At 39.6% G+C, this 27,199-nt stretch overlaps 2 protein-coding genes across 7 annotated transcripts in view; one reads left to right on the top strand and one right to left on the bottom strand.

The window, feature by feature from the left end:
* The first annotated feature begins 13 nt into the window (after positions 1-13).
* On the top strand, positions 14-26,375 carry bivm (basic, immunoglobulin-like variable motif containing). Of its 2 annotated transcripts, none has more exons than XM_033022327.1 (10): positions 14-285; positions 2,849-3,368; positions 7,372-7,498; positions 10,394-10,489; positions 16,507-16,611; positions 18,507-18,601; positions 19,535-19,667; positions 21,481-21,564; positions 23,996-24,092; positions 25,531-26,375. In XM_033022327.1, exons 2-10 carry the CDS (start codon positions 2,882-2,884, stop codon positions 25,834-25,836), a joined length of 1,530 nt encoding a protein of 509 aa, XP_032878218.1. In that variant the 5' UTR covers positions 14-285; positions 2,849-2,881; the 3' UTR covers positions 25,837-26,375. The 2 variants fall into 2 exon arrangements, with proteins under 2 accessions (XP_032878218.1, XP_032878217.1); XM_033022326.1 differs by having other exon boundaries at positions 2,849-3,479.
* Positions 23,957-27,199, bottom strand: part of LOC116974154 (homocysteine S-methyltransferase 1-like) — a 34,790-nt gene continuing 31,547 nt past the window's right edge. For 3 of the 5 annotated variants that reach the window (XM_033022328.1, XM_033022332.1, XM_033022331.1), the window contains exon 8: positions 25,861-26,963. In XM_033022328.1, the coding sequence (XP_032878219.1) occupies positions 26,887-26,963 (77 nt within the window). In that variant the 3' untranslated portion in view covers positions 25,861-26,886. Of the gene's footprint in view, positions 25,449-25,860; positions 26,964-27,199 lie in introns of those variants that run through there. The other 2 variants (XR_004412295.1, XM_033022330.1) reach the window with 1 other exon arrangement.

The following is a 27,199-nucleotide window of genomic DNA, read 5'->3' as shown; positions in this document are numbered from 1 at the left end:
GGGCGGAGGTAACATGAGGACAGGGACATTTCCGGCCCGACAGCAGTGTTAACACAAAAAGCTCCGCTGTGTGATCTTTGGTGTTAACGCTCCCAATAACGCCCGGGGGCTGCGGTGGGCGCTAGTTGTTCAAAGAAGTGAAAGTGTCGGGTCGGGGACAAGATTGCACGAAATATAATAATTTCGTCCTCTCGGGGGGAAGCTGCCGCAGGAACATCGCCAAATAAAACTTGACACTGAGCCATATAAATATGCTAGGACTGACGATCTGAAGCTGGTTTGGAGGTAGGTATTAAATAGCAATTTAAGGAGATTGCAGAAAATGGGAGGAGGAGTGGATAATGTAGGAGCAATGGTGGAGAAGGACGGTGTGGTTTAACTCTGAAATCGCCAAGTGCCAGAGGGACGGTTTATAGTGCAATTTATAAGGCGTTAAGGGTCATTTCTTCTCTCACTGTTGTGGTAGAAACCTGATTTTGGCAAAGGGAGGGTCCACATGTAACTGCTGCCCAAAAAGCTACTGCGAAAAGTAGTATAAAAGCTGGAAATGCTTGAAATAACTCAGTAGGGCAGGCAGCATCTGTAGAATGAATTTCTGGACCTGGAATGTTAATGATGTTTCTCTTTCCACCTGCTTTTGTGAATATATTTGTGTTTCATTGTTAAATTCCAAATTAATTAGAAAAACAGATGAAGCTTATTGTTATTTTATAGGAGAAATGATTGCAGAATTTAATATTTAAGACTTATGATAGCTCACTCTGGTAAGGAGATGGTTAGAGGATTTTTTCAGATATTATTAACCGTTCACAATAAAAAACAATAAATAATTACAACATCTAAGGAAGTTATTTGGCCAATCCAGTCTGTACCCTCTGAAGAAGGGTCTTGACCCGAAGCGTCACCCATTCCTTCTCCCCGAAGATGCCTGAGCCGCTGAGTTACTCCAATATTTTGTGTCTATCTTCCTACACATTTTGTCCTGATCCTATTCTGATTCCAGAGCCATGTAAGTTCCTTCTGAAACGTGTTCATTTTCTTTTAGATACAATTGTATTTGCCTCCACTACCATTGTAGTGCACGGTAGTGCTTTCCATATTTTCACCACATGGTATTCTGAACACAATATTTTGTGCAAAATAATTTGGGAAGATATATTTTTAGTGATTTTAGAAACTGATTGATTGATTGATTACTTTATTAATCCCCTTATTCAGGGGAAATTCTGATGTCCTTGCAGCACACTAATAAAAATACAACACAGTATTCATAAAGAAATTCAACACCAAAACATCTCCCCACAGTGATTCCCACTGTGGGGGAAGGCACAAAGTCCAGTCCCCATCCTCTTGTCCACCCATAGTCGGGCCTATTGAGGCCTCCACAGTCGCCGCCACGGCGCCCGGTGTTCTCGCCGGGTGATGGTACTCCGGCATCGGGAGAAACCCCAGTGGCTTGGGGTGCCAGGAACGGCCGCCTTCCCACCGGAGCCTGCGGCTTCCAAGCCAACAGACCACGCCAGACGGAGCTCCGCACACTGGTGATCTCGGCGAGATGTAAGTTCAACGTCGCAGCTGGCCGCTCCGCAGAACCGCGGCTCCACGATGTTTTCCTCGGCGGTACCAAGCATATTGGAGTCCCAGCGCGGCGACCCAGGAAAGGCATCGCCCGCTCCGCAATAGCGCTCCAGCGCTGCACTGCCGCCAAAGCCGATGTTCTGCGCCGCCGCCAATGCCGACGTTCTGCGCCGCCGCCAACGCCGATGTTCTGGCCAGGTCCCCTCAGGGAAACGTCGCTCCAGGACCCGCTGGTAGGCCGCGAGGACAGGTCGAAGACGCTGCTCGGAGGAAGGCAACCCCTCCGACCAGATAGGGACTTAGAAAAGCAGTTTCCCCCTTCCCCCCCACCACCCCCCACACATAAAAGATTTAGACCCCCTGACTGTACACTTAACGAACTAAAAATAATAAAAAAGAAGGGGAAAAAACGGACAGCTGCAGGACAGGCAGCCGTTCAGGACAGCGCCTCCTCCTGACTATCAGATCCTCTTGTACCATCTCTCTGAATGATTCCAAATGAACAAACTGAATTTTTTTTTAAAGACACTTCTGAACCTTGCAGGATTTATAAATGCTTGAAATTTTCATCAAATCACTGATTTCCCTTAACTATTGCGGAGAAAGCTGCATCATTTGTAGTTATGTCAGATTTATTCTGCTTTCTTAACAATAGTTAAAGGAATCAATGAATTGATGAAAATGTCATTTATTTAATACACTTTCAAATAAAAAAACCTATAATATTGGTCATTTAAAACTGAGGTGCATAGAAGTCCATTCTCTGAGAGTGATGAATCTCAAATTCACTGCCATGGCGGATGTGAGAATCTGCATTATTAGAAGTATTTAAAGCGGAGGTGAATATGATCGATCAAGAAATAATGAATAATTGGCAGAGAAGAAGAATTGAGATCAGCATTGAGCAGTTATTACCATTTTAAATGACACGGTGGACTTGAAAAGCATGATGGCCTCTGCTACTTTCTTGTTTTTATTTATGAAAAAATGTTGAATCTTGGATAGCAACTTAGGGATTTCACATTAAATAATATACACATGGAATCCTGAAGTTACTGTCATCTTCACAATGTCATCCTGGTGAAGGTTAACTTTTCCTATATCGCAAAATCCAGGACTAGAAATCTACGTGGATGCCCAGAGTAAATGAATAGCAAAGCCTTACGCAAAAATAAAATTGATTCAGTCATAGGTATACTATAGATATATGTTTAAGATATTTTTGGTGCCTTTGTTGTATCTTAAAATGAATTCTTGTTACATATTTTAGGTTCCATCGCTTTTGAAGGATGATTACATTGAAATGAAATGTACAAAGCATAGACACAATCATCTGGCTGATTGCTGTTGTTTAAGAAAGCCAATTTCCATCTACCAAAGACCCAACTCCTATTGGCATCATTCAATGCCCAATTCTAGTGAATATCAACTACCAAAGCCAACTGGAAACATAAGGAGTATCAATGTTCTTGATGAGCTTGCAGCTGGTGACCCACCAGGAGTTTCTAGTTCCAATTTGTTTTCCTGTTACGGTGCTCCAGAATTCAGCCTAAGTCCCAATGCCACAGGACATGGAGCATGGATGTTTCCTGTGGTCCGGGCACGAGAAGTGTTTTACAATGTCTGTTCGGATTATGGTTTGCTGAACAAAGCCACCATTATTGCCAGTACACCACGAGCTTCCAGTGAACCTGCTCCGATACAGGATGGAACTTCTTCAGTAGATTCTCCAGAACACAATTCTAGTTATGTAGAACTTCAAGTTGATCCTCCAGATGTAACCCACAGAGGTAATGCAGAAAAGGTTGCTATGCCTGTCAGCCATGGGAAACAGCTGCTTGCCTGGGAGATAGATACATCAGATTTTAATATAGTAACATCTAAATTGAAAAGTAGAACAGGTGAGAAAATGTCACAAAAAGTAACTAACTAACTTACTGTGTTGAGTAGGGGTTTTCAACTAATACACAGCATTGCAACCAATATAAAGCTGGAGATATTAATTTTGAAAGACCTTTTAATTAATAGAATGTCGAATTATTTTCAAAACAGCATTCCGTTTGCATTTTATTATTATAATGTTTCACATTATTCTTTTTTTTGTTTTCTTGTCATTTGTGCGTGAGATTTATGTTTTTTTTAATCTGGCAGACTATAATTGCTAATTCTAATTTTATTGTTGGGATGTTGGAAGAATTCATACTTTTTCCAACATTGCCTTTAACAGGTTGACTAGTTTCAAACATTCCACTATCCAGTTTGCTGGTAATTCATCATTAACATTTGGTTTTCTTTTCATTTGTTTCCTTTATTCGTGGGTGATTTCAAATTATTATTAATTTCCTTAAACTATTATTAATTTATTCAACCCAACAAAATGTCACAGCATCTCATTCACACCATAAATTATGAACCAACAAACTGATCTGTTATTCCTTTGTAAAACCACTCATCTCTGATCTTGCTTGCATGAAAATAATTAAACTGTTATTGTGGAGATGCTCAGGATTTGCAAATCCTTGGATAACATTTTAAAATTTTGAAAATCGAGTCCAAGCAATTCAAGCAAATTGACCAAAGTATAAGATGGCTCGGGTCTATTTCACATTACCTAATCGGAGAGGAGACTGCAAAAAGAATGGCGTTGCCAAACTTCAGTATCCCTCTGTCTGCTTTATTATAATTGTGATCACTGACTGCAAAACTGGGCTAGTGAAAGGTGTTCTGAAAGCATCAACAGATTCTAAATTGAAGTAAAGTTCTATTTTTAATTATATTCCTAATAATTTAGATATTTCATTGTTCTATGTCCAACATCAATGGAACAAGATATTTGCCAAATAATATAATTTTGCCAAAAATGACCTCAATTCAATTTCTTGTAGAATACTTTCCTCGTGTCGGACATAATAAATAGCTGTGTCTATGAATGTGAGTGTGGGTCAGTGTTCACAGGTGGTGAATGCCGGCTGCACAATGACCTATTTTGCTGTCTGTATCCATAAAGGATACTTTACTAAGTGGTATACTAATGTGTATACATTATGCAGCTGAAGGATGGTAGACATTCTGGCTAAGATATATAACTACTAAAGAAGATCCCCAAGATGGAAGCTTAACAGCATCAAGGCAGCCTACTTCATAGGCATTTCATCCACCTATCTTTCTGTCAGTTCAGCAACTGCAACCTAAAACTGGATGAATGAAAGATAGATTTGAATAATTAAAGAACTGGATGAATGATGAATAGTTTTGTTCCAGTACATCCTAAAACACTTTGGAACGATCTCTACGTGAGGTTACTTCCACGTGACAGGCTATCAGCTATTCAAAAGTTCTTTGGTTTTACTTCACCATGCAAATAAAAATGCAAATTTATGTCGAGGTTAATTTGCTAATGTTCATCTAAAAAGTTACTATTTTGAGTGAAATAACTATGATTACTACAGCTATCTTAATGCTGCTTGTTTTTAATTTGTTTTAATGTTAAAATGATCCTCTTGTGCTCAAAGGTAGACAAAAATGCTGGAGAAAATCAGTAGGTGAGGCAGCATCTATGATGCTGCCTCACCCACTGAGTTTCTCCAACATTTTTGTCTACCTTCGATTGTTCCAGCATTTCAGTTCCTTCTTGAACAAAACTCTTGTGCTCAAGATGAGCAACATAAAAAAAGTGGCACTTGGGGCGTTGTTGCTAAGTGGATTGCTCTGTTTATAATCGCCCAACACCTGCAGAGTAGTGAACACAGCCCAATCCATTAAAGGCTTTGCATCTGAAATGCTGAAAGTATCATCATGGATACCTGCCATTTTGGCTATTCCCTTTTCTCTCTTTTACCTTCTGGGAGATGATACAGGAGCTCGAAAGCCATGACATCAGACTTAAGAATGTCTTCTTCCCCACTAGTTTAGAGATACAGCGCAGAAACAGGCCCATCTAGTCCGCACCGACCAGCGATCTGCGAGCACTAACGCTATCCTACACACACTAGGGACTCACTAATGTTGGAGGAAACCGAAGATCTCTGAGAAAACCCATACAGGTCACGAATGTACAAACTCCATACAGACAGCACTCGTAGTCAGGATTGAACCCGGGTCTTTTGCGCTGTAAGGCAGTAGCGCTACTGCTGTGCCACGATGCTGCTAACCGACTCCTGAACCATTCACCTCTTTCACATCTCCTCCCGGAGGTGCTGCCATGTACTCTTACTCTTAACTCGTCCTTCATTTGGTTATTCTGTTCTTGCACTTTAATATCTTTTGCACTACTTTAGATTGCATTGCAATCTTTGCACCATTTTGCTGGTTTGCATTGGTCATTATTTTTCTGGTATCTATCATTACAATTTATACTGTTTACTCTGAGCTTCATATAAAAAAGGAATTCCATTGCAACCTGGCTTATATGACCATAAATTAATCTAATATCCCCTGCATGTCCTGGTTTCCTCCCACTTCTGAAAAATGTGCCATGAGGTTATTAATGACCATAATTATTAGCTTCTAGAAATTACTCCTTATGTCAGTAGCAGGAGAATCGGGCTTTGATTGGCACGCAAGAGACAATTGGTTATAGGGAAATAAATGAATGAATGAGACTGATTGGAATGTTCTGAGAACCAGCATAAACTCAATGGACTAAATGTTCCCATCCGCTGATATAAGAAAATGTATGGCAGTACAGTCCGCTTTCACTAGAAATTGTTTTGATAAAGCACTTTGATTTACTGTCCCTAATATATAAATGTTTATAGTTTTCTATTAATGCATTTGGAAAGGTGCAATAAGAGAATATACAATACATGGGAGGATATGGAGTGGTGTTGAACAAAGGGACCTAGGTGTGCTTGTGCACAGATCCTTAAAGGGAGCAAAATAGGTCAGTAAGGGTTAAAAAGTGTTTCCCTTAAGTCAACACACAGCGCGTGGAGATTCTGCAGATCTGTGAATAAGACTTGTTAAATGCGGTCTACAATTTTAATGTGGTCTACAGTTATCGTCACCATATTACAGTAAATACGTTTTTTCATTTTGGAGAGGGTGCAAAGAATGTTTAAGAAATTGGAAGGATTGGCAAATTGTACCCTCAAGGAAAGATTGTGTAAAACAGGACTTTTTGTTTGAAAAGAGGCAGAAAAGGAGCAATTTAATTGAGGTATAAAATTATGAGGTAGATAAAATAATGCTTGGATAGCTCCTTCCCATTTACTCTCTTTCCCTTAGTCAAAGGGTTTAAAGTTAGGGGACATAGATTTAAAGTTCAAACATGCTTGACACACATACCAGATCAAGTAGCATCTGTGGAAAGACAAACAGAATTAATTTTGAGTACCTTTCACCCTCTGTTTGTTATTCTGTAAGTAGTTTTTTTAGTTATCCTTGCCTGCTATATATCCTGCCATAAATTCTGACATGTATTGCATTCTTGCTGCAAGATTTTCTTATTCATAAGTTTTCAATGAGAAGTTCTTTAAATTATACTTTCAGTGACACTGAATGAATGAAATGATGTTATAAGCTCCGCATTTCGATAATTTAATTGCTTGAAAAGTCTAATTTGTAAGATAAGTTTACAACTGTTGAAAATTAATTGGTATTTAGTTTGCATGCCCTTCATTTTTATCCTATGCATGATTTTCATTTTAATGTCACTTCCTAGCACTTGCTCAGTTTGCTGTTGAATGCACATCTGGCTGTAGCTTTGAGAATGTCAGTCTCTAAAAGCAAAGTAAATTCGCTCAAATCAATTTATGGCAGACCATAAAGTGTTTTTTACATATATATTTGCAGGCAGCTTGAAGCAGCAAAATACAAAAAAGATGATACCGCAGGAGAAGCACAATGAAAAAAAAGATACTTCTTCATATACAGTTCTGGAGGAAATGAAACAGCGCAAGGTTTTGGATCTTCGGAGGTGGTCAGTATTTTAATCTTTCTTCTGTAAATTTTGATTTCCACGGATTTGCAAGTATAATTGACATTGTTGCTGCACCAATGCTTGCCTGATTACAATAGAAATTAAGGTTTATATTTACCTAAACTTTGGGATGTTGTACTATAATGAAAGCATTATATAAATATGTTCATCTTCCCTAGACAGGTAGTTAGAATTAACAAGCCTTCAACCACTCACAGAATTCTCCACCAGCATGTTCTTCATTTGGTATCTCGGTCTCCAGCCTGTTACAGATATTCTTTTACCATTTCTCCCCTTTTGCCACTTAAAACGCATTTGATCTTTAACATTTGAGTTTAATGCAAGGTAATCAACCTGAAACATGAATCCTGTTTGTTCCTCTCTGTATGGGCGCTGCCTAGCCTGTTGAATATTTCCAGAATTTTTTGTATCACATTGTTAGCCTTTTTGTTTTGCTTTTCAATATAAATGCAAGTAGTTTCAAGAAAATATGCTTATGAATATCAAAAAACAATTGATCTATTCCAATTTCGTGTTAGTTTGTAGCAACATTATTTCATTGAATTTAAATTACGTTCTTCAACACAACCACTATTAGAAAAAATTGTGCAGTTTAAAAATTTGAATGAATATCACTAAATAACATAATGTGTAGGAAAGAATCAGATGCTGGTTTAAATCGAAGATGGACACAAAATGCTGGAGTAACTCAGAGGGACAGACAGCATCTCTGGAGAGAAGGAAGCCACTGGGTTACTCCAGCATTTTGTGACTAAATAACTTCAGTCTATTTCCTGATAAAGTGAAGAAATATTCTCTTTATACAGTATGGTATATGTATAGATGTATATGTTGTGAGCATGACTGCTACATAAAAATGGCATAATCTGTCAAAATACTTGGTGCTGAAAAAACTCAGCGGTTCAGTTCCTCCAACCTTTTGTGTTTTGCGTAAGATTCCAGCATCTGCAGTTCTTTGTGTCTCAAGCATGTGGGTATTTCTTAGGCCCCCTTCGGTCATGGCTGACCATGGGTGTCTCCAGGATGCTATTCCCTATATGGAGGACGCCTGTGCGTGACTTTGTTTAATGTGGGGAGACTGGTGCACAGACAGCCATCCCAGGGTCCTTGATAGATCTGGGTCAGGATCCAGTGGCATGGAGTCCAAGACGACCAGAGACCCTTTTCTGCTGCAGCCTTCATCCGCCTTCCCAGCCTTTGTGACGCTTCACTAAGGTCAGCCATCGTCCTCCGCCTGTTCCACCGTTGAGGTCTTGGTTGGATTGCTCTTTGTCAGAGACCTCCCCATCAACCTTACCGCCATGGGTGGCCCTACCAGGAGCATAGCTCCAGACGGCATCGCTCTCAGGATCTCGGGTCCACACAAGCTTCTCCACCACGACAAGGTGACAATCCATGGAGAAGTGGGTATTGTCACTCTAATTTTGTCGCAGACAGGAAAATAAATTGGTAGAGAATTGCAGGAATGCAATAAAGGTTTACCAAAATGATTATTGGAATTCGGGAGGGGACAAGATGCTTGATCTATGATGAGAAATTAAGCTGCTTGTACCTATGCTCCAGAACAGTGGTTCCTAAAGTGGGTAACACTGGTGGCTGTGAGATTACTTAGAGGGGCGCAAAGAGGCAAGAGGGGTGATGGGGCATTGGACAAGAGAGGTATCACGACGTACAAATAAACCTAGGTAGATTGGGAGATCGGGACTACAACCATTAAATTTGTGTATCGTAATTTTATATCTACCGTATTTCCCGGCAATGAATACGCTATTTTTATCCTAAACTAACACCCGAAAATTTACCTGCGTCTTGGAGGCCAAAGGTTAGATTGTTAGCCAAGAAAGATATTGGCTATCCCTCAGTACAGCGGCTGTAAAAGGACAGCACCGCTGGGGGAGAATGTTCCTTCCACTGCATGTGGGGAGTCTGGCCCGCCACCATGGTAAAGTTGCGGGGAGGGCAGGAACGTTGAGAAGGAGGGGGTCGGGGATCATACCAGCAACTTCACTCAGTAGCTCGGGTGGCTGCGAGCGGCCGCCAGGACCGGACAGCGGAACTGCAGCTAGACCCAGGGCTCGCAGGCGACTTGGGCGCTGCAGCCAGTCCCGGGGCAGGCGACCTGGGAGCAACAGCCAGTCAAGGGGCAGGCGACCTGGGAACTGCAGCTAGTCCTGGGCCTCGCAAGGAAATATGTTGTGATAGACAGTCTGACATCTTGCATGTCATTTTAATATTACATTTTTCCCATTCCCCTGGATATTCCGAATTAATAAATTAAGGCTTTGTCAACTGATTACAAATCAATAACTTTAGCCAACTCCGAAACACGAAGCGCTGAGCATTGGTACCCGGACATCATGGACATGGCCTCACTTGCTGTGCTGAGTGACACTGCATGGTATTCACTGCCCGGTCCGTATCTTTCAATGTAAATTTGCATGGGGACATGCTTTGGAGGTGTGTGGCGGTTGTCGGTCAAGTGAGAATAACAGAGAGAAAAAGAATGATGCTACCTTGTCAACGACGCGCACACAAGCAGTTGGTATTAGTTTTGAAATTCTCGTTATCCCTCCACCCCTCACCCATTCAGAATGGAGGAGATCTGGAAGCCTTGGGCACATTGAATTGCTACTTTATTTATTTATTTTTTTTGAGCGTGAAAAATTCTATGTCCCACCAGCCTTTTTTCAAAATTTAGCAACTCAAAATAGGGGTGCGTCTTTGACGCAGGTGCTTCTTCATTGCCGGGAAATACGGCAATCACTTTAATTTATTGTTAGAAGACATTATTGCCCAATCACACATTTTAAAAGAACAGGTACTAGAATACTGACATACTAATTTTTACTTTTTCTCTATCTTGTCCTATTCCAGGTATTGCATCAGTCGTCCACAATACAAGACTTCATGTGGAATATCCTCTTTGGTTTCATGCTGGAACTATCTCTATAGTACCTGTGGATCAGGAAGGTGTAGTTACTTATTTCCTGAAGTAAATTGTTGTTCTCCTTTTATTTCCTTTTGCAGCATTAAAAATTGTATCAGTTTATGGAAGTAGTTTATAATGAGGGCTTGCAATTTCCAGTTTTAACCAAACATTTATAAAAAATGGAAAAAAATCCTTTTTACAAATGCCAACCAGGAAAATATTTTTTAACCAATTATAATTCTGTGCTGGCAACAGCAACCGTGCAGTAATTGTTTTCATTCATTTTACTTTGAAAATGCTCAAATTCACCATTGAACGGTCACAAAGTGCTGGAGGAACTCAGCGGTTTAGGCAAAATCTGTGGAGGAAATGGGTAGGCGATGTTTTAGGTTGTGACCTTTCTTCAGATTCCGAAGAGGTCCATTTCCTCCACAGATATTGCCTGAAACATTGAGTTCCTCCAGTACTTTGTGTTTGGCTCAAGATTTCAGCATCGGCAGGTCCATGCGTCTCCGTTGATCAGTCATATATGTTTATAGGGTACACTGATTATCAGCATGATGGTGGTGAAAGAGGCCAGCGGCGAAGAAGTGTGGCCAGAAATGGGGTGAATTGCAAAATATTTTTTTGATTATGTAAGAAGAAAATGGGGAAAAAAACTACATAGGATCAGAAACGTAGAAACATAGAAATTAGGTGCAGGAGTAGGCCATTCGGCCCTTCGAGCCTGCACCGCCATTCAATATGATCATGGCTGATCATCCAACTCAGTATCCCGTACCTGCCTTCTCTCCATACCCTCTGATCCCCTTAGCCGCAAGGGCCACATCTAACTCCCTCTTAAATATAGCCAATGAACTGGCCTCGACTACACTCTGGCAGAGAGTTCCAGAGATTCACCACTCTCACCAATTTTCACCATTCTGTGAAAAAAGTTCTTCTCATCTCGGTTTTAAAGGATTTCCCCCTTATCCTTAAGCTGTGACCCCTTGTCCTGGACTTCCCCAACATCGGGAGCAATCTTCCTGCATCTAGCCTGTCCAACCCCTTAAGAATTTTATAAGTTTCTATAAGATCCCCTCTCAATCTTCTAAATTCTAGCGAGTACAAGCCGAGTCTATCCAGTCTTTCTTCATATGAAAGTCCTGACATCCCAGGAATCAGTCTGGTGAACCTTCTCTGCACTCCCTCTATGGCAATAATGTCCTTCCTCAGATTTGGAGACCAAAACTGTACGCAATACTCCAGGTGTGGTCTCACCAAGACCCTGTAGAACTGCAGTAGAACCTCCCTGCTCCTATACTCAAATCCTTTTGCTATGAAAGCTAACATACCATTCGCTTTCTTCACTGCCTGCTGCACCTGCATGCCTACTTTCAATGACTGGTGTACCATGACACCCAGGTCTCGCTGCATCTCCCCTTTTCCTAGTCGGCCACCATTTAGATAATAGTCTGCTTTCCTGTTTTTGCCACCAAAATGGATAACCTCATATTTATCCACATTATACTGCATCTGCCAAACATTTGCCCACTCACCCAGCCTATCCAAGTCACCTTGCAGTCTCCTAGCATCCTCCTCACAGCTAACACTGCCCCCCAGCTTAGTGTCATCCGCAAACTTGGAGATATTGCCTTCAATTCCCTCATCCAGATCATTAATATATATTGTAAATAGCTGGGGTCCCAGCACTGAGCCTTGCGGTACCCCACTAGTCACTGCCTGCCATTGTGAAAAGGACCCGTTTACTCCTACTCTTTGCTTCCTGTTTGCCAGCCAGTTCTCTATCCACATCAATACTGAACCCCCAATGCCGTGTGCTTTAAGTTTGTATACTAATCTCTTATGTGGGACCTTGTCGAAAGCCTTCTGGAAGTCCAGATACACCACATCCACTGGTTCTCCCCTATCCACGCTACTAGTTACATCCTCGAAAAATTCTGTAAGATTCGTCAGACATGATTTACCTTTTGTAAATCCATGCTGACTTTGTGCAATGATTTCACCACTTTCCAAATGTGCTGCTATCCCATCTTTAATAACTGACTCTAGCAGTTTCCCCACTACCGATGTTAGACTAACTGGTCTGTAATTCCCCGTTTTCTCTCTCCCTCCCTTCTTAAAAAGTGGGGTTACGTTTGCTACCCGCCAATCCTCAGGAACTACTCCAGAATCTAAAGAGTTTTGAAAGATTATTACTAATGCATCCACTATTTCTGGAGCTACTTCCTTAAGTACTCTGGGATGCAGCCTATCTGGCCCTGGGGATTTATCGGCCTTTAATCCATTCAATTTACCCAACACCACTTCCCGGCTAACCTGGATTTCACTCAATTCCAACTCCTTTGACCCGCGGTCCCCTGCTATTTCCGGCAGATTATTTATGTCTTCCTTAGTGAAGACGGAACCAAAGTAGTTATTCAATTGGTCCGCCATATCCTTGTTCCCCATGATCAACTCACCTGTTTCTGACTGCAAGGGACCTACATTTGTTTTAACTAATCTCTTTCTTTTCACATATCTATAAAAACTTTTGCAGTCAGTTTTTATGTTCCGTGTCAGTTTTCTTTCATAATCTATTTTTCCTTTCCTAATTAAGCCCTTTGTCCTCCTCTGCTGGTCTCTGAATTTCTCCTAGTCCTCCGGTATGCTGCTTTTTCTGGCTAATTTGTACGCATCATCCTTCGCTTTGATACTATCCCTGATTTCCCTTGTTATCCACGGATGTACTACCTTCCCTGATTTATTCTTTTGCCAAACTGGGATGAACAATTTTTGTAGTTCATCCATGCAGTCTTTAAATGTCTTCCATTGCATATCCACCGTCAACCCTTTTAGAATTAATTGCCAGTCAATCTTGGCCAATTCACGTCTCATACCCTCAAAGTTACCTTTCTTTAAGTTCAGAACCATTGTTTCTGAATTAACAATGTCACTCTCCATCCTAATGAAGAACTCAACCATATTATGGTCACTCTTGCCCAAGGGGGCACGTACAACAAGACTGCTAACTAACCCTTCCTCATTACTCAATACCCAGTCTAAAATAGCATGCTCTCTCGTTGGTTCCTCTACATGTTGATTTAGATAACTATCCCGCATACATTCCAAGAAATCCTCTTCCTCAGCACCCCAGCCAATTTGATTCACCCAATCTATATGTAGATTGAAGTCACCCATTATAACGGTTTTGCCTTTGTCGCACGCATTTCTAATTTCTTGTTTGATACCATCTCCAACTTCACTACTACTGTTAGGTGGCCTGTACTCAACACCCACCAGCGTTTTCTGCCCCTTAGTGTTTCGCAGCTCTACCCATACCGATTCCACATCCTCCAAACTAAAGTCCTTCCTTTCCATTGCGTTAATCTCCTCTCTAATCAGCAACGCTACCCCACCTCCTTTTCCTTTCTCTCTATCCCTCCTGAATATTGAATATCCCTGGATGTTCAGCTCCCAGCCTTGGTCACCCTGGAGCCATGTCTCCGTGATCCCAACTATATCATAGTCATTAATAGCTATCTGCACATTCAACTCATCCACCTTATTACAAATGCTCCTTGCATTGAGACACAAAGCCTTCAGGCTTGTTTTTACAACACTCTTACCCCTTATACAATTATGTTGAAAAGTGGCCCTTTTTGATTTGTGCCCTGGTTTTGTCTGCCTGCCACTTTTACTTTTCACCTTGCTACCTATTGCTTCTACCCTCATTTTACACCCCTCTGTCTCTACGCTCACACATTTAAGAAACCCTTTCCCTTTAACTCCATCCTCCACTATCCCATTCGACACCCCACCCCCTTTATTCAGTTTAAAACCACCCGTGTAGCAGTGGCAAACCTGCCTGCCAGAATGCTGGTCCCACACCTGTTAAGATGCAATCCGTCCCTTTTGTACAGTTCCCCCTTACCCTAAAACAGATCCCAGTGATCTAAGAATCTAAATCCCTGCCCCGTGCACCAGTTCCTCAGCCACACGTTCAAGTCCCGTATCTCCCTGTTCCTGCTCTCGCCAGCACGAGGAACTGGAAGCAAACCGGAGATAACAACCCTGGAGGTCCTGCTTTTCAGCATTTTTCCGAGCTCTCTAAAGTCACGCTGCAGAATATACATCCCCTTCTTTCCGACATCGTTTGTGCCGACATGCACTACCACTTCCGGATGTTCACCTTCGCCCTTGAGGATTTTCTGCACTGAAAGTAGAATCCTTGTAGATGGAGTTTAAAAAAACTGCAAGTGTAAAAATACCCTGATTGGAGTTATATACAGGCCTCTGAATAGGTCAACATGTCGGACTTCAAAATGGGTAAAAGCTTCAGGGCTGCTGGGAGATTTAGTCAATTTGGAGTTGCTCTCTGCAGAGCTGGGACAAGCTGCGAAGACGTGCCAGTGTTTCTGGAGCTTGGATACAATTTGCAAGCAAAGAATGAGAACATCTGCAAACCCTGTCAATTAGGTGAAAAATGCATAGAATGGATTAGATGGCTGCAAACCAGACATACACTTTGTAAATAATGTTGCAGAGTTTGCCGAGTGTTGATTGGATGAGATTCTGGGATTCCTGTAGATCAGGGTAAATGTTTCTAAGTTGGCTTCCTTACGAAGTCTGTTTTGAATACAACGTATTGAGCTATTGTGTTAGGGGAATGTCTGTTATGTATGGGGTTAATCGATATCTGTAATTGGGTTATTATGAGACCACCCCTAGGTACAGTAGTTGACCTGTGATGCGCTTTTGTTAAAATAAAATGTAGTTGTTTCAAGTGCTTGATTCAGTGTTTTTACTGAAACTAGACTGGGGGGAAGCTTAGAAATGAGCAATTTACATATCCAGGTTATATACCAATTATGTGATGATAAATTTCAAATGATGATGCTGCACAGATGATTCTGTTATCTTGTGGAAAAAATAGTGCCAGTGCAAAATTGCCTACATTTCTATCCTATTTTGGCAGTTGTTTGTGAAAATAGCTGTAATAAAGTCTAAAGTTCTTACCATTCTTCTGACTCTTCAGTAAAGAGATTCCACAATTCACATTTGTCCTATCAGATATTTTTTTTAAAAGCCTTTATTGTGAGCAGCCATACACAAGATTGGAAAAAGTACTAGTAGACACTATCATAGATAATAATTGTTCAAGCCCCCTAATGGTGGCATTAAAATATATTGTTCTTTCCTTCCTGACAATCCAAAGGAATTGTATTACCTTTGTGATTCATTAGTCCACTTCTCCATTGCTTCTCTGTCCAGTTCATCTCTCCAGCAAAAGTAGGACATTATCCATTCAGGGTTCTCCATTGCCTTTTGAGAAAACATCATAACCAAATTCTCAAAATATACACATTTTTGAAAAGTTCTGTTAATTTAGTTTTGTATTTCATTCCAAACGGACAAATTGGCTATTGTGGATCTGTATATTCTCAAGGCCGGTCCCAGATCCCATTTTTACTATTTTTCCCCAGAGGCTACGAACAGTACCAAAATAATTTGGGACATTGGATGTGCATAGATGGATGTGAACAAGGAACGGCCTTCAGATTACTTCCTAATGTATTAATATTTACAAGCTGATGAAATCACAAGGTTCAGCTGTACAAAGAAACAGCTACTCTCTATTAAAATAGCTGCTGAGACATCACATAGTGAGGAGCCACGTAACACTTCTGGAAACTGATCACCCAATTTATAGTCACAACGTAGTAAAGAAAGGCACAGCAACCAGAATTTATATTAAAGTTTAAATATATTTGTTTAATGTCTGTTAATGCATTTAGTACATTAAAATAGCATATTTATCTTTATTGTATCCAATACATCCAGATATCATAATCTGTACCCCAGTCCCTCTGAGGATGAAGAGTGGCTGTATTTCTTAAAACAGATTAGGATTTCTGTTAATAATCATCTTTTCGGAATGGACGTGCTGTGATCCTATTTTAAATAATAATGTCTGTTTTATTGCTGCACAAAAAAGCAGTTTTCAAAAAGATATGCAATAGTGATTTCTAAAATGGACTTGTTGATTAATATTATGGAAATGTTATGTTTTTCACAGTCTTCCACCAATTACCCAGGAAGAGGCTTTACATATTTTGGGTTTCCGCCAGCCCTTTGAAGAAATCAGATTTGGCCCCTTTACGGGAAATGCGACACTAATGAGGTAACCCATAGAAAGTGGGCCAACTACTTGCATTAGCACTGAAGCAAATAAACTAGCTGATTGTTGAAACATCACTTGTTTACATGGGTGTTATTCACACCACTGTTCTGGAAAAAGATAGGACACACAAGATAAAATCCTAAATTGGGGCAAGGCAAATATTGAAAATGTTGGGTGGAACTTGAAAAGGTTTTGATTGAGAGAGGTTGTTTGCAGGCAAAGGGACATCTGGCATGGGCAATGTTTCATTTTAAATGCATGGGGTATGGGTATTGATGGCAAGTTCAGCTTTATTGCTCATCCCTAACTGACCTTGAAAAGGTAACAGTCAGCTTCTCGAACTGTTGCAATCTGTACGATACTCCACAGATGAGCAGTTTGAGCAACTGAGTGGTTTGTTAGATTCTTTCAGAGGGCCGGTAAAGCACAGCCCCATAACTTTTGATTTAGAGGTGCATGTGGGCAAGACTGGTTAAGGACAGGAAATCTGAATTCCACTGAGATTGTCTAACAGCAGTAAGTGCTAATGGGATTTGGGGACTTTGCCACCAGATAAATCCTTGATATTTATAAATGGAACTGCATTTGTTTTGATGCTGGTGTTATTATATCATCAAAACAGAATTATATTGTCAAAGGTTATGTTATGTCAAGGATTTTGCTGTTAGGAAATAGAGTTAAATAGAATTAAGAACCTTTCTTTGACTGAATAGCACATAAACAAAAGGTTTTCACTGTAACTTGGTACACGTGACAATAATAGACTAAACCAAATAATTTTATCCATCAGAATATATTAGTATGATATCAGCAACAGCTTTTGCGATGTGGCTTGATGCAAAGTGTAAATTTGTAAAATTACTACGATTCCATATTTCAATTTTTAAGTTTTAATGGTCTCCTTCTAAACTAAAATCTGTAACAGTAAGCACATTTTCATAACTGGCACTGTGCTCAATCTGTGTCAGATTGGCCCACGATAGGAAATTATATGATCAAACAGTTTAAAATAGTAATTTAGATTTTATAGGGATGAAACAAATAAATAGTTTCCCATCTCCACCCCTTTCCGCTTTCCGCAGAGACCGTCCCCTCCGCAACTCCCTGGTCAACTTGTCCCTTCCCACCCAAGCCACCTGTTCCCCTGCAACAGAAGGAGATGCAACACCTGTCCCTATACCTCCCCCTTGATTCCGTTCAAGGACCCCGACAGTCTTTTCAGGTGAGGCAGAGGTTCACTTGCATCTCCTCCAACCTCATTTACAGTATCCGCTGTTCCAGGTGTAGACTCCTGTATATCAGCGAGACCACGCGCAGGCTTGCCGATTGTTTCGCTAAACACCTCCGCTCAGTCCACCTAAACCCACCTGATGTTCTAGTTGCTAAACACTTTAACCCCTCCCATTCCCACAATGACCTTTCTGTCCTGGGCCTCCTCCATTGTCAGAGTGAGGCCCAGCACAAATTGGAGGAACAGCACCTCGTATTTCGCTTCGGCAGCTTCGAAAAAGGTTATCGACCCGAAACGTCACTCATTCCTTCTCTCCAGAGATTCTGTCTGTCCCGCTGAGCTACTCCAGCATTTTGTGTCTACGATGATCGGTTACCGTTCCTACTTCCACACAAAGTGTAAAAATTGTTATTCTGTAGGAAATATTAAAGTTTTACTTAGAGCAGATGTCTCAGATCGTAATATACAGCACAATACGATTTTACTGAGTGGTTGGAATTTCCCATTTAAAAACATCAAGAAAAGAACCTCTAGTCTTTCTAGTCAATTCCAACAAATGTTAACACTATGTAATTGGCCTGAAAGATGTACCAAAATAAAATTAAGGTAGTTTCAATTGAACGATTACTTATTTAACTCTTACTTTTCCTCTGTATTTTAATAGATGGTTTAGACAGCTTAATGAACATTTTCATATGAGAGGCTGTTCCTATGTTCTGTACAAACCCCATGGGAAAAACAGAACAGCTGGAGAAACTGGTAATTTAAACATTTTCTTGCTGTATTAAAATATACATTAGTCTCTTATTTACTGCAATGTCCTGAACTTTTAAAATGTGTACATGCTAATGTCCTGCATATCTGTAAAACTAAGCATTTGTTTAAATGCTTTTTTGAACAATTTGATGACACAGAAAACAATTTCCACTTTGTGCTGTTTTCATCAGCAGTGAAAACTAAAAACCTATAGATGCTGGAAACCTGAAATGAAAACAGAAAAATCGTGGAAATAATGGGTCAGATAGAATCTGTAGGGAAAGAAACAGGATTAATATATGTGTTTGATAACCAGTTACCACATCTAGAAAAATTCGAGAATGCAGCTTTTGCAGAAGCAGGAGGGATGGAGAGAACAAAGGGAATATATTTTGAAAGGGTGAAGCCCAAGCGAACGTGAATGCAGCAGATAGTATGGGAGCGAATGGAGAACACCTCCTTTCAGTTAGCAAGCGTGACCCTGAGTTTTCAGTTGCCTATTAGTTTAGTTTTCCATCCAACTCCCATTCTGACCACTCGTCTCTGCCCCTCTATAGTATTCCAGCAAACCCAATATAAACTCAATAAATAGCATTTTATCTTCTGTCTTTGAATATTGCAGGCCTCATGACTTGAGTTTGAATTCAAATGCTTCAGGTAACAAGCCTTTTCAGTTTGTGTCAGAAATAACCAATTCTTTTGAGCTCATCAATTTGAAACAGCAACTGAAGTACTTTTCTCTCTACAGATGCTGCCTGACCTGATGGATATTTCCATTAGTCTCTTATTTTTTTAAATTTCAGGTGACACCTGTGTTCAGTACCTCTCAGTTCACATGGCATTTTTCCCTGAACATTTATTATTACGCTTTAATTTATCAGAATGTTAATGGAATCATCTGATATTATTAAATTCTGATTTATATCTATATTGCAGCTGAAGGCGCCTTACTGAAGTTAACTCAAGGCTTGAAAGGTGAATCTATGGCCTTTATATATCATTGCCAGAATCATTATTTCTGTCCCATTGGATTTGATGCTACTCCTTTAAAGGCATCCAAAGCATTTCGGTATGTATAACTCAACATTGCTTTGTCTCTGATTATTTGTCAATACACGTTAAAATATATTTCAAAGTTGGATTATCAGAAGAAAAGGACAATTTCTTTTTTTTTTGTATATACACACTGAGAACAGTTTAGCATACAAAGTTTCTATATTATATTATTCTCACCACCAGCATTCCCCACTACTTTATAAAACATTTTTTTACCTATATCTCAGGTGAAAGTTGCATGCATATGTGTGGCCATTGGCTAGAAACATTAACACTGATTCAAGGGCCCTGGCCAAAAATGTCACTTGTCCATGCTCTGCCCTTTTGCTGCCTGACTCACTGAGTTCTTCCAGCACTTTGTATTTTGGTCAAGATTTTGGTATCTGTAGAATTTTGCATCTCTAACACGGTTTCTTCCTTCATTGATGCTGCCCAAGCTGCTAAGTATTTCCTGCATTTTCTGGTTTATCACAGATCCTGGTTTATCCTGTTTATCATTGATATTTAAGATTAGTGAACAAATAAATATTTTCAGTTAGGATCTTTCACCAACAGTTGAAAACAAAATTATTGCATTAAAATCCAGGAATGAACAAATGAATACATATATTTTGGCATATCAAAATACATTCTTACGGAGGGTATGGTGCTAGCTCTGTTTTACGAGAAGGGTTCCCAGGGAATGGAAAGATTGTGGATGGTAGCATGTTGGGGAGCTGCATGGATAGGAAGTCGACTAATGCAGCTGGCTGTGAAAAGGCTGGGAACCGAATATTTACGTACCTCCAGCCCTCCCTCGTTCCCCACTCTGGGAATATCATATTATCCACTGAGGGCCCCAAGACAAAGGTCTTCAAGTCAATGCCGTTCAAATTCCAAGCATTATTGAATTGGGAATTATTTGATGTGCATCTGATGCAAAAAAAAGTGTTAAATGTACAAATCCATACAAGAAATTTGAAGGTTGAATTTCTGGAATGACAGGGATGAATCTGTAATATAAAACAAAGAATCCTGAAAACATTTGGCAGGTCACACACATCTATGGAGAGAGAAAACACGTAATGTGTCCAAACCATAGAGTAAAAAAGCATGGAAACAAACCCTTTGAATTGTAACATTTCACTCCTGATAAAATCCTGCTAAACCTATGATGCATCCTTTGGTCTATTAGGAGGGCCAAAACAATATTGGGGGGGGGGGGGGAACGAAGGAAGAGCCGGCATACTTTGTAACTTTGTCAACGGCGTAGGTGGCTGCTATTTGTATACCTTGGGTATGCAAGCAAAGAATGTCAGTGTGCCTTGTCTGGGATCACTGGGATCTTGTACAAATTTGGTGATATGAAATTGCCTTCAATTTATTATATGCTTCTCTGTTTAATGTTATACATGTTGTGGGTTAGACTGAGACTGACTCCCCGCCCCCCACCCCCGATCTTTGCACATCCACCAAGCCTTTCCACTCATCACTTTAATTTCATGTATTTTGTGTTTAGTGTATTCTGTGTTTTTATAACTGTTAGCAGATCAATTTTCCTCCTGGGATAAATAAAGTTCTATTGTGTCGTATCTCTTTATGCCATAAAAGTTGCTCTTCTATTCTATTCAAAATGTTCATATTAATAATGTTTTCTTACATTTTATATATTTTTAAATGATAATTGTTATTTGTATGCCTTCATCATTAGACCGTTAATAATAATAATAATAATGGATGGGATTTATATAGCGCCTTTCTAATACTCAAGGCGTTAGATAACAGTAAAAATTATATTATATCTGGTAACACGTTGAGTTTGGCTGTTTTTTGTTCTTTAACAACAGAGGCAAACTCCCACTTGAGGAAATGGAATTTTGGATCCTAATAGGTGAACCAAGTAAGAAACATCCAGCCATACACTGTAAAAAGTAAGTTTAATGTTTAAACCATATATTATTAATCATGAATAGGTGACACTTCTGGGTCACCAAGTGAAAGGTAAACCTGCAGGTTAAATGTATTTTTCTTTCCATAAATGTTGCCTGAGTAATTACAGCATTTTTTTTTTTTAATCAAGTGTTATTTGTTTACTTCTATCTACAAGTTTAAATTTTGTGGGATTGTAAATATTACTGTATCATTAATTCATTTCCAAATTAATTTCCAAAAATACTTAATCGGTGAAACGCACACTGTATGTCTGATACTCAAACAAGAAAATAACCAAAACAAATTACAATGCACTAAATTTAACTTTTCTGGTCGTAATAAAATTTGCTAACGGATAATTTTTGAATTCTCCATGTCCTAAAGGCATGCAGGCTGATATGTTCATTGGCAACTGTAAATTGCCCCAATTGTGTAGGTTAGTCATGGAATTTAGGGAAATTGGGTAAGATAAAACAATGGGTGCTAGATGGTCAGCATGGATGCAGTAGACTGAAGGACTTGTCTCTGAGCTGTATGACTCTGTTGTTGGATTTGGAGGAGCTCATTCATTCAGACTGACTAAATAGTATCTTTTGATTTCTGGGAGGAATTATTAATAACAGTCGAAATCCAGGATGCTTTGTAAAATTGCTTTCTTACCTCAAACATAATCATGTAGACATTCAGGATATCAATTGAGGCTTGCAGACAAGGCATTGGGCTATGAATGCTGCTTTCAGATGTACTTTATTTTTAATATAATATTTTTATTAGAAGTATATACATATCGTAATCAAAACACATTTTGTTTATCAATTACATATTGTTAATAGCTGGGATCTCAGCTATCTCAATAGCTGGGGTCCTCGTTTATTAATTACATATTAACACAGCTTCTATTTGTTTATTTTTTTTTATAGATAGAAAGAAAGGAAAAAAAAGATTTAAAAAATAGAATAAATTACCAATAATACAACTTTGGAGATAGGTCCGTAGATTATAAAACGTAACTATTCATCTAATCCTGGATTCAAGTTTCAGTCAGGCCTCCCTCCGTGCTGGACCAATTTACCCTTTCAGAAAATCGATAAATGGAGACCATATTCTAGCAAATAATTCTGGTTTGTCAATTAAGACAAGTCTAATTTTGTCCAAATGTAAGGTCTAAGTGATAATCTGATTATCACATTGCTGCATGTTGCATCCTGCAAACTGCCAATTTGGTGTTGTTTTCCTTATGTCACAAATCATCAAATGGATCTGTATTTTTGTAGAGTATTTGGGACAATACAATACCATTTATTTGTCATTTGAACGTCACATGAGGTTCAAACGAAATTTGGTTTCTGCAGTCATACAAGAAAAGAACCAAGACGCACACCAACACAATTTACACAAACATCCATCACAGTGAGTCTCCTCCTCACTGTGATGGAAGGCAAAGTATTGTCTCTCCCCTGCTCTCCATTCTTCTCCCGATGTCAAAGTCAAAGCCCCCGGCGGACGCTAGTAAGTCCGCGGCCATTTAAAACCGCGCCGGGCGATGTAAGGCCCCGCTCCGGGTCCCGATGTCGGAGACCCCAGCGGGCGCTAGCAAGTCCGCGGCCATTTAAAGCCGCGCCGGGCAATGTAAGGCCCCGCTCCAGGTCACTTTCAACCCCGCAATTCGAGCGGGAGAAGTCGCCGTTGCCGGTGCCCCGCAAAGCAGTCTCCCACCGGGGACCCGCGAGATCCCGGTGTCACCATCCACCGGAGTCGGGTCGCAGCCGCGCGCCACCGCAGCTCTCCACGCTCCGAAGCCAGCTCCACGATGGTAAGTAGTCCGCAGCTCCGCAGGCTCCGTGACTTGAGCCCCCAGGTCGTTCCGGTTGGAGGCTGCTCCACGGTGCTAGGCCCCAACGACAACGGAGACCCGACAGGGAAAAGGTCGGGTCCCCGTGCAGGGAAGAGATTTAAAAGTTTCCCCCGCCCACCCCCCGCCCCCCACACATACACATTTAAAAACCCACTACAAACTATACCCTCAACGGGACAAAAAAATTAAAAAAAGACAGACAGACTGCAGAGGCCGCTGCGACGTCGGTCGCGCCGCCCGACATGTTGAGGTCCTGTAAAAATATCAAAGATTTTTTTTAATTCCAAAGGAATCATATGGATATTTTAAGATTGTTGGATGGTGTATAATTATTGAGAGAGAACATTAGTTTAAATAAATCTGGTTACTCAATTGGTTTAAGGTAAGCTTTGTCATTAATTTTGTTCCTTGTATGGTTGGAGACTAGTTATCTGAAACGTTCAGTTAATGTATTGAAATAATTTGCAAAGTGATAGAAATTGTTTTAACAATTGACTGATTTTGCACTTATTATGAATTATTAAGGATTTAAATAATTATGCTTGCACAAATATGTTTATTACTGATAACTTCAGGTGGACAGACATAGTGACTGATCTCAACACACAGAATCCTGAATACCTTGATATTCGACATCCTGAAAAGGGTATACAATACAGAAAAACCAAAAAGGTATTAAAGAAAATGTCTTGTGCCATTTTTTAAGAATTCATGAATATTGTGATAAACAAATTTTTCATAGTTTTGTATATATGCTCAGAATTTTAATGTGCACCAAACTAATGGTTCAATGGTCCTTGATTGTCACGTGTACCATTTAAGGTACAGTGAAATTTGATTTACCATACAGTCATACCAGGACAAAGCAACAAGACACACCACTACATAAAAGTTAACATGAACATCCACCACAGCGGCTCCCACACATTCCTCACTGTGATGGAAGGCAATAAAGTCTTATCTTCTTTCCTCGTTATTCGCAGTCGGGGCGATCGAAGTTCCCGTGACCGGGGAGGTCAAAGCTCATGCGGTTAGAGCTCCCAAAGACGATTCCCAGCAAGAGGCCGCCAGCTCCTCTATGTTAGGCCGCAGCATAGAGATACGATACGGAAACAAATCGTATCTCCGTCAAGGAAAGAGATTTAAAAGTTTTCCCCCACCCCCCACATAATACATAATACACTAAAACATACATTTAACAACATACTAAGTACAACAAAGAAAAGGACGAGACAGACTGTTGCCATTGTACGGTGCCACCCGGTGGAGATTAGAATTCTACAAAATGTGCTGGTATGTTCATTGGCTTTTGTAAATTGTCCCTTGTAATTTGTCCATTTGACAGTGCCTAGCCCTTGATGGTTCAGGTGAGTGCATGCAGGATTGGTATCTGTGAAATGTATTCAATTACTTGAATATATTGAATTCATTGAAGATTTTCAGTAATAACAGAAGTAAAGCAAATAATTCTCGTGGAGCTGGAGCCCCAGATGCTATAATAGATCAAACGGGGGCCCAGAACAATCGCAGCCTATAATTCCATGGAATCTTTTACACACAGCAAAGCTATCGCCCCCAACCCCGAGCTTTACAATCTGTTAAAGCTTGTCATTCTTAAACGTGGTTTAAAAAAACAAATTTTTAAACTGTCATTTATCAACAATGTAAGATAAACAAGTCATTTAAACACTTAATTTAAAAATATTTTAACCTTATTTTTAGTTTGCTTTCTTGCAGCAGTAAAATCACCATTCACATAAGTGCCAACATTGGGCTCCATACAGAATCCAGTGGTGACACAGCCAGAATTAACCAAAATATTTGTTCAGCCATTTGCTGGCACTTCTATGAATAAAGGTAGTACCAGCAAAGTCCAGGCCACTGACCTCTGTGCAGTGCTCTAAATACTGTTCATCTCCACATTACCAAGCAATTAAAAAAAATTGCATTTGAAATTGTGCACTGTTCCTTTTTCTGCTGGATCAATTTGGTGTGTATATTTTGGTATTATTCACAATTGGCACACCTCTGCAGGATGAAATCAACATAATTAGGTTAATTGCCAAAGCCAAATAATGATAGATAATCATTGTTTGTGGTCTCCAATTAGGTCGGCGGAAACTTACATTGCATAATTGCTTTCCAAAAACTGAACTGGCAAAAATTAAGCACTTGGATGATGAACATTGGAAACTTCAGATGTGAACCACGTTCAAAGGTATTGGAATGTAAAGCCAGTAACTCTGCCACTGGTTTGGAAAGAGTTTTAAATGATCATCGAGACCCATCAATGAATGACAAGAATAAAAGTGAAGGATTTCAGCAAGCATCTGAATGGAACCACATTTCAAGCCCTTATGAATACAGAGATTGTGGCTCTCCTGAAAGTGAGACAGATAAAGAGAGCATTGAATAAATGTAATGGTGTAAATACAATATGTTTTTGGTGTGAATAGTTGGACTTAATGATTTGAGCATGATTTAGATTAAGAATTGCAGTTGGTGTTAAAAGATTGTGTGATCAACAGAAAGTGACATTGACAAAAGTACTGTAAGAGGTGCAGTGGAAAACTATTTATAAATTAAATAAAATGTGATGGAATTGGCCTGTTTGTTGTGTGCTGCATAAAGATAGATATTAAAATCAACATAAGCACATTAAGGGATTATTAATGTAATCTCTTGTTTCAAATTTTTAGTAGTTTTTTTTTTAAGTAAAGATGAAATCTAGAAACCATTGTAAAGAAACATAATCATCTCTTTTTTAAGAGATTACATTTTAAAATTAATAAAGTGCTCTTCTCATGTATTCAGTATGTGTATTCTTAATTGCTGTGTAAATATGATCTATACTGTAATTTAGTCACGGTGTGAACAATGGCATTGACAATGTTGAAAACTGTTTTGTGCGCAAAAGAGAATATTTAATTTGTAAATTGGTTATTTGACAAACCATAAATGAAAAAAACCCAAAATAAGGTCAAAGGAGGACATGCTGTGAGGGAACCACCGTGGGGGGGGGGGGGGGGGCGAAGAGGAGAACAAAGGAGTAGCCGGCGTGGGATACTTTTATAACTTTGTCAGCGCCGTTAATTGGGTTTGCAAGTAAAGAATTTCACTGTGCCTTGTCACATGTGATAATAAAGTATTCCATTCCAGCCAACTACTGATTTAGTCTATTTTATACTAATATTGCCATAACAACATCCATCAATCAGTTTGATCCAGTTATCTTCACAGTATGGGAAGTAATCAATTGGAATACTGCAGATTACTTCAAAAACTTGTTTTTTGGTTACTCCCAAACAACCTGGAAATTAGAGCATGAAGTTAAATAAAAATGTAAACGCCAATGTATTATTTATTAGGATTTTATACATTTTTATATAGTATTTAACAAAATTTATAATAGTTGATAAAGGCATTGAAAGATAGTGGTATTTACATTCTTGGCATTATTTGAACCTCATTTAAGCTTCAAATTTGGTTTCAACACGCATCGTAGTTCAGCTATATCAACTGGAGTAGTTCGACAACATCCACCTATAAATGTTTATTAAAATAATACAATTAGTAATGTTTGTTCTCCAATATTATTGAAGCATAGATTCTAACATTAGTCAACTAGATAAACACACCATTATGTTAGATGGTATAAAATACTTTTTTAGGATCATTATGGTCCAGTTTACAATCGGAATCAAGCGATACAAGGTTAGTGTAGGAAGATGGCACCGAGTTAAATGAGCAGATGTGATCTTATTGGACTGCAGAGTAGG

This window comes from Amblyraja radiata, chromosome 6 (genome assembly GCF_010909765.2).
Source record: "Amblyraja radiata isolate CabotCenter1 chromosome 6, sAmbRad1.1.pri, whole genome shotgun sequence".
NCBI classification, from domain to species: domain Eukaryota; kingdom Metazoa; phylum Chordata; class Chondrichthyes; order Rajiformes; family Rajidae; genus Amblyraja; species Amblyraja radiata.
Note: the sequence above shows the minus strand (reverse complement) of the source record. Positions and strands in the feature narration are given on the sequence as shown.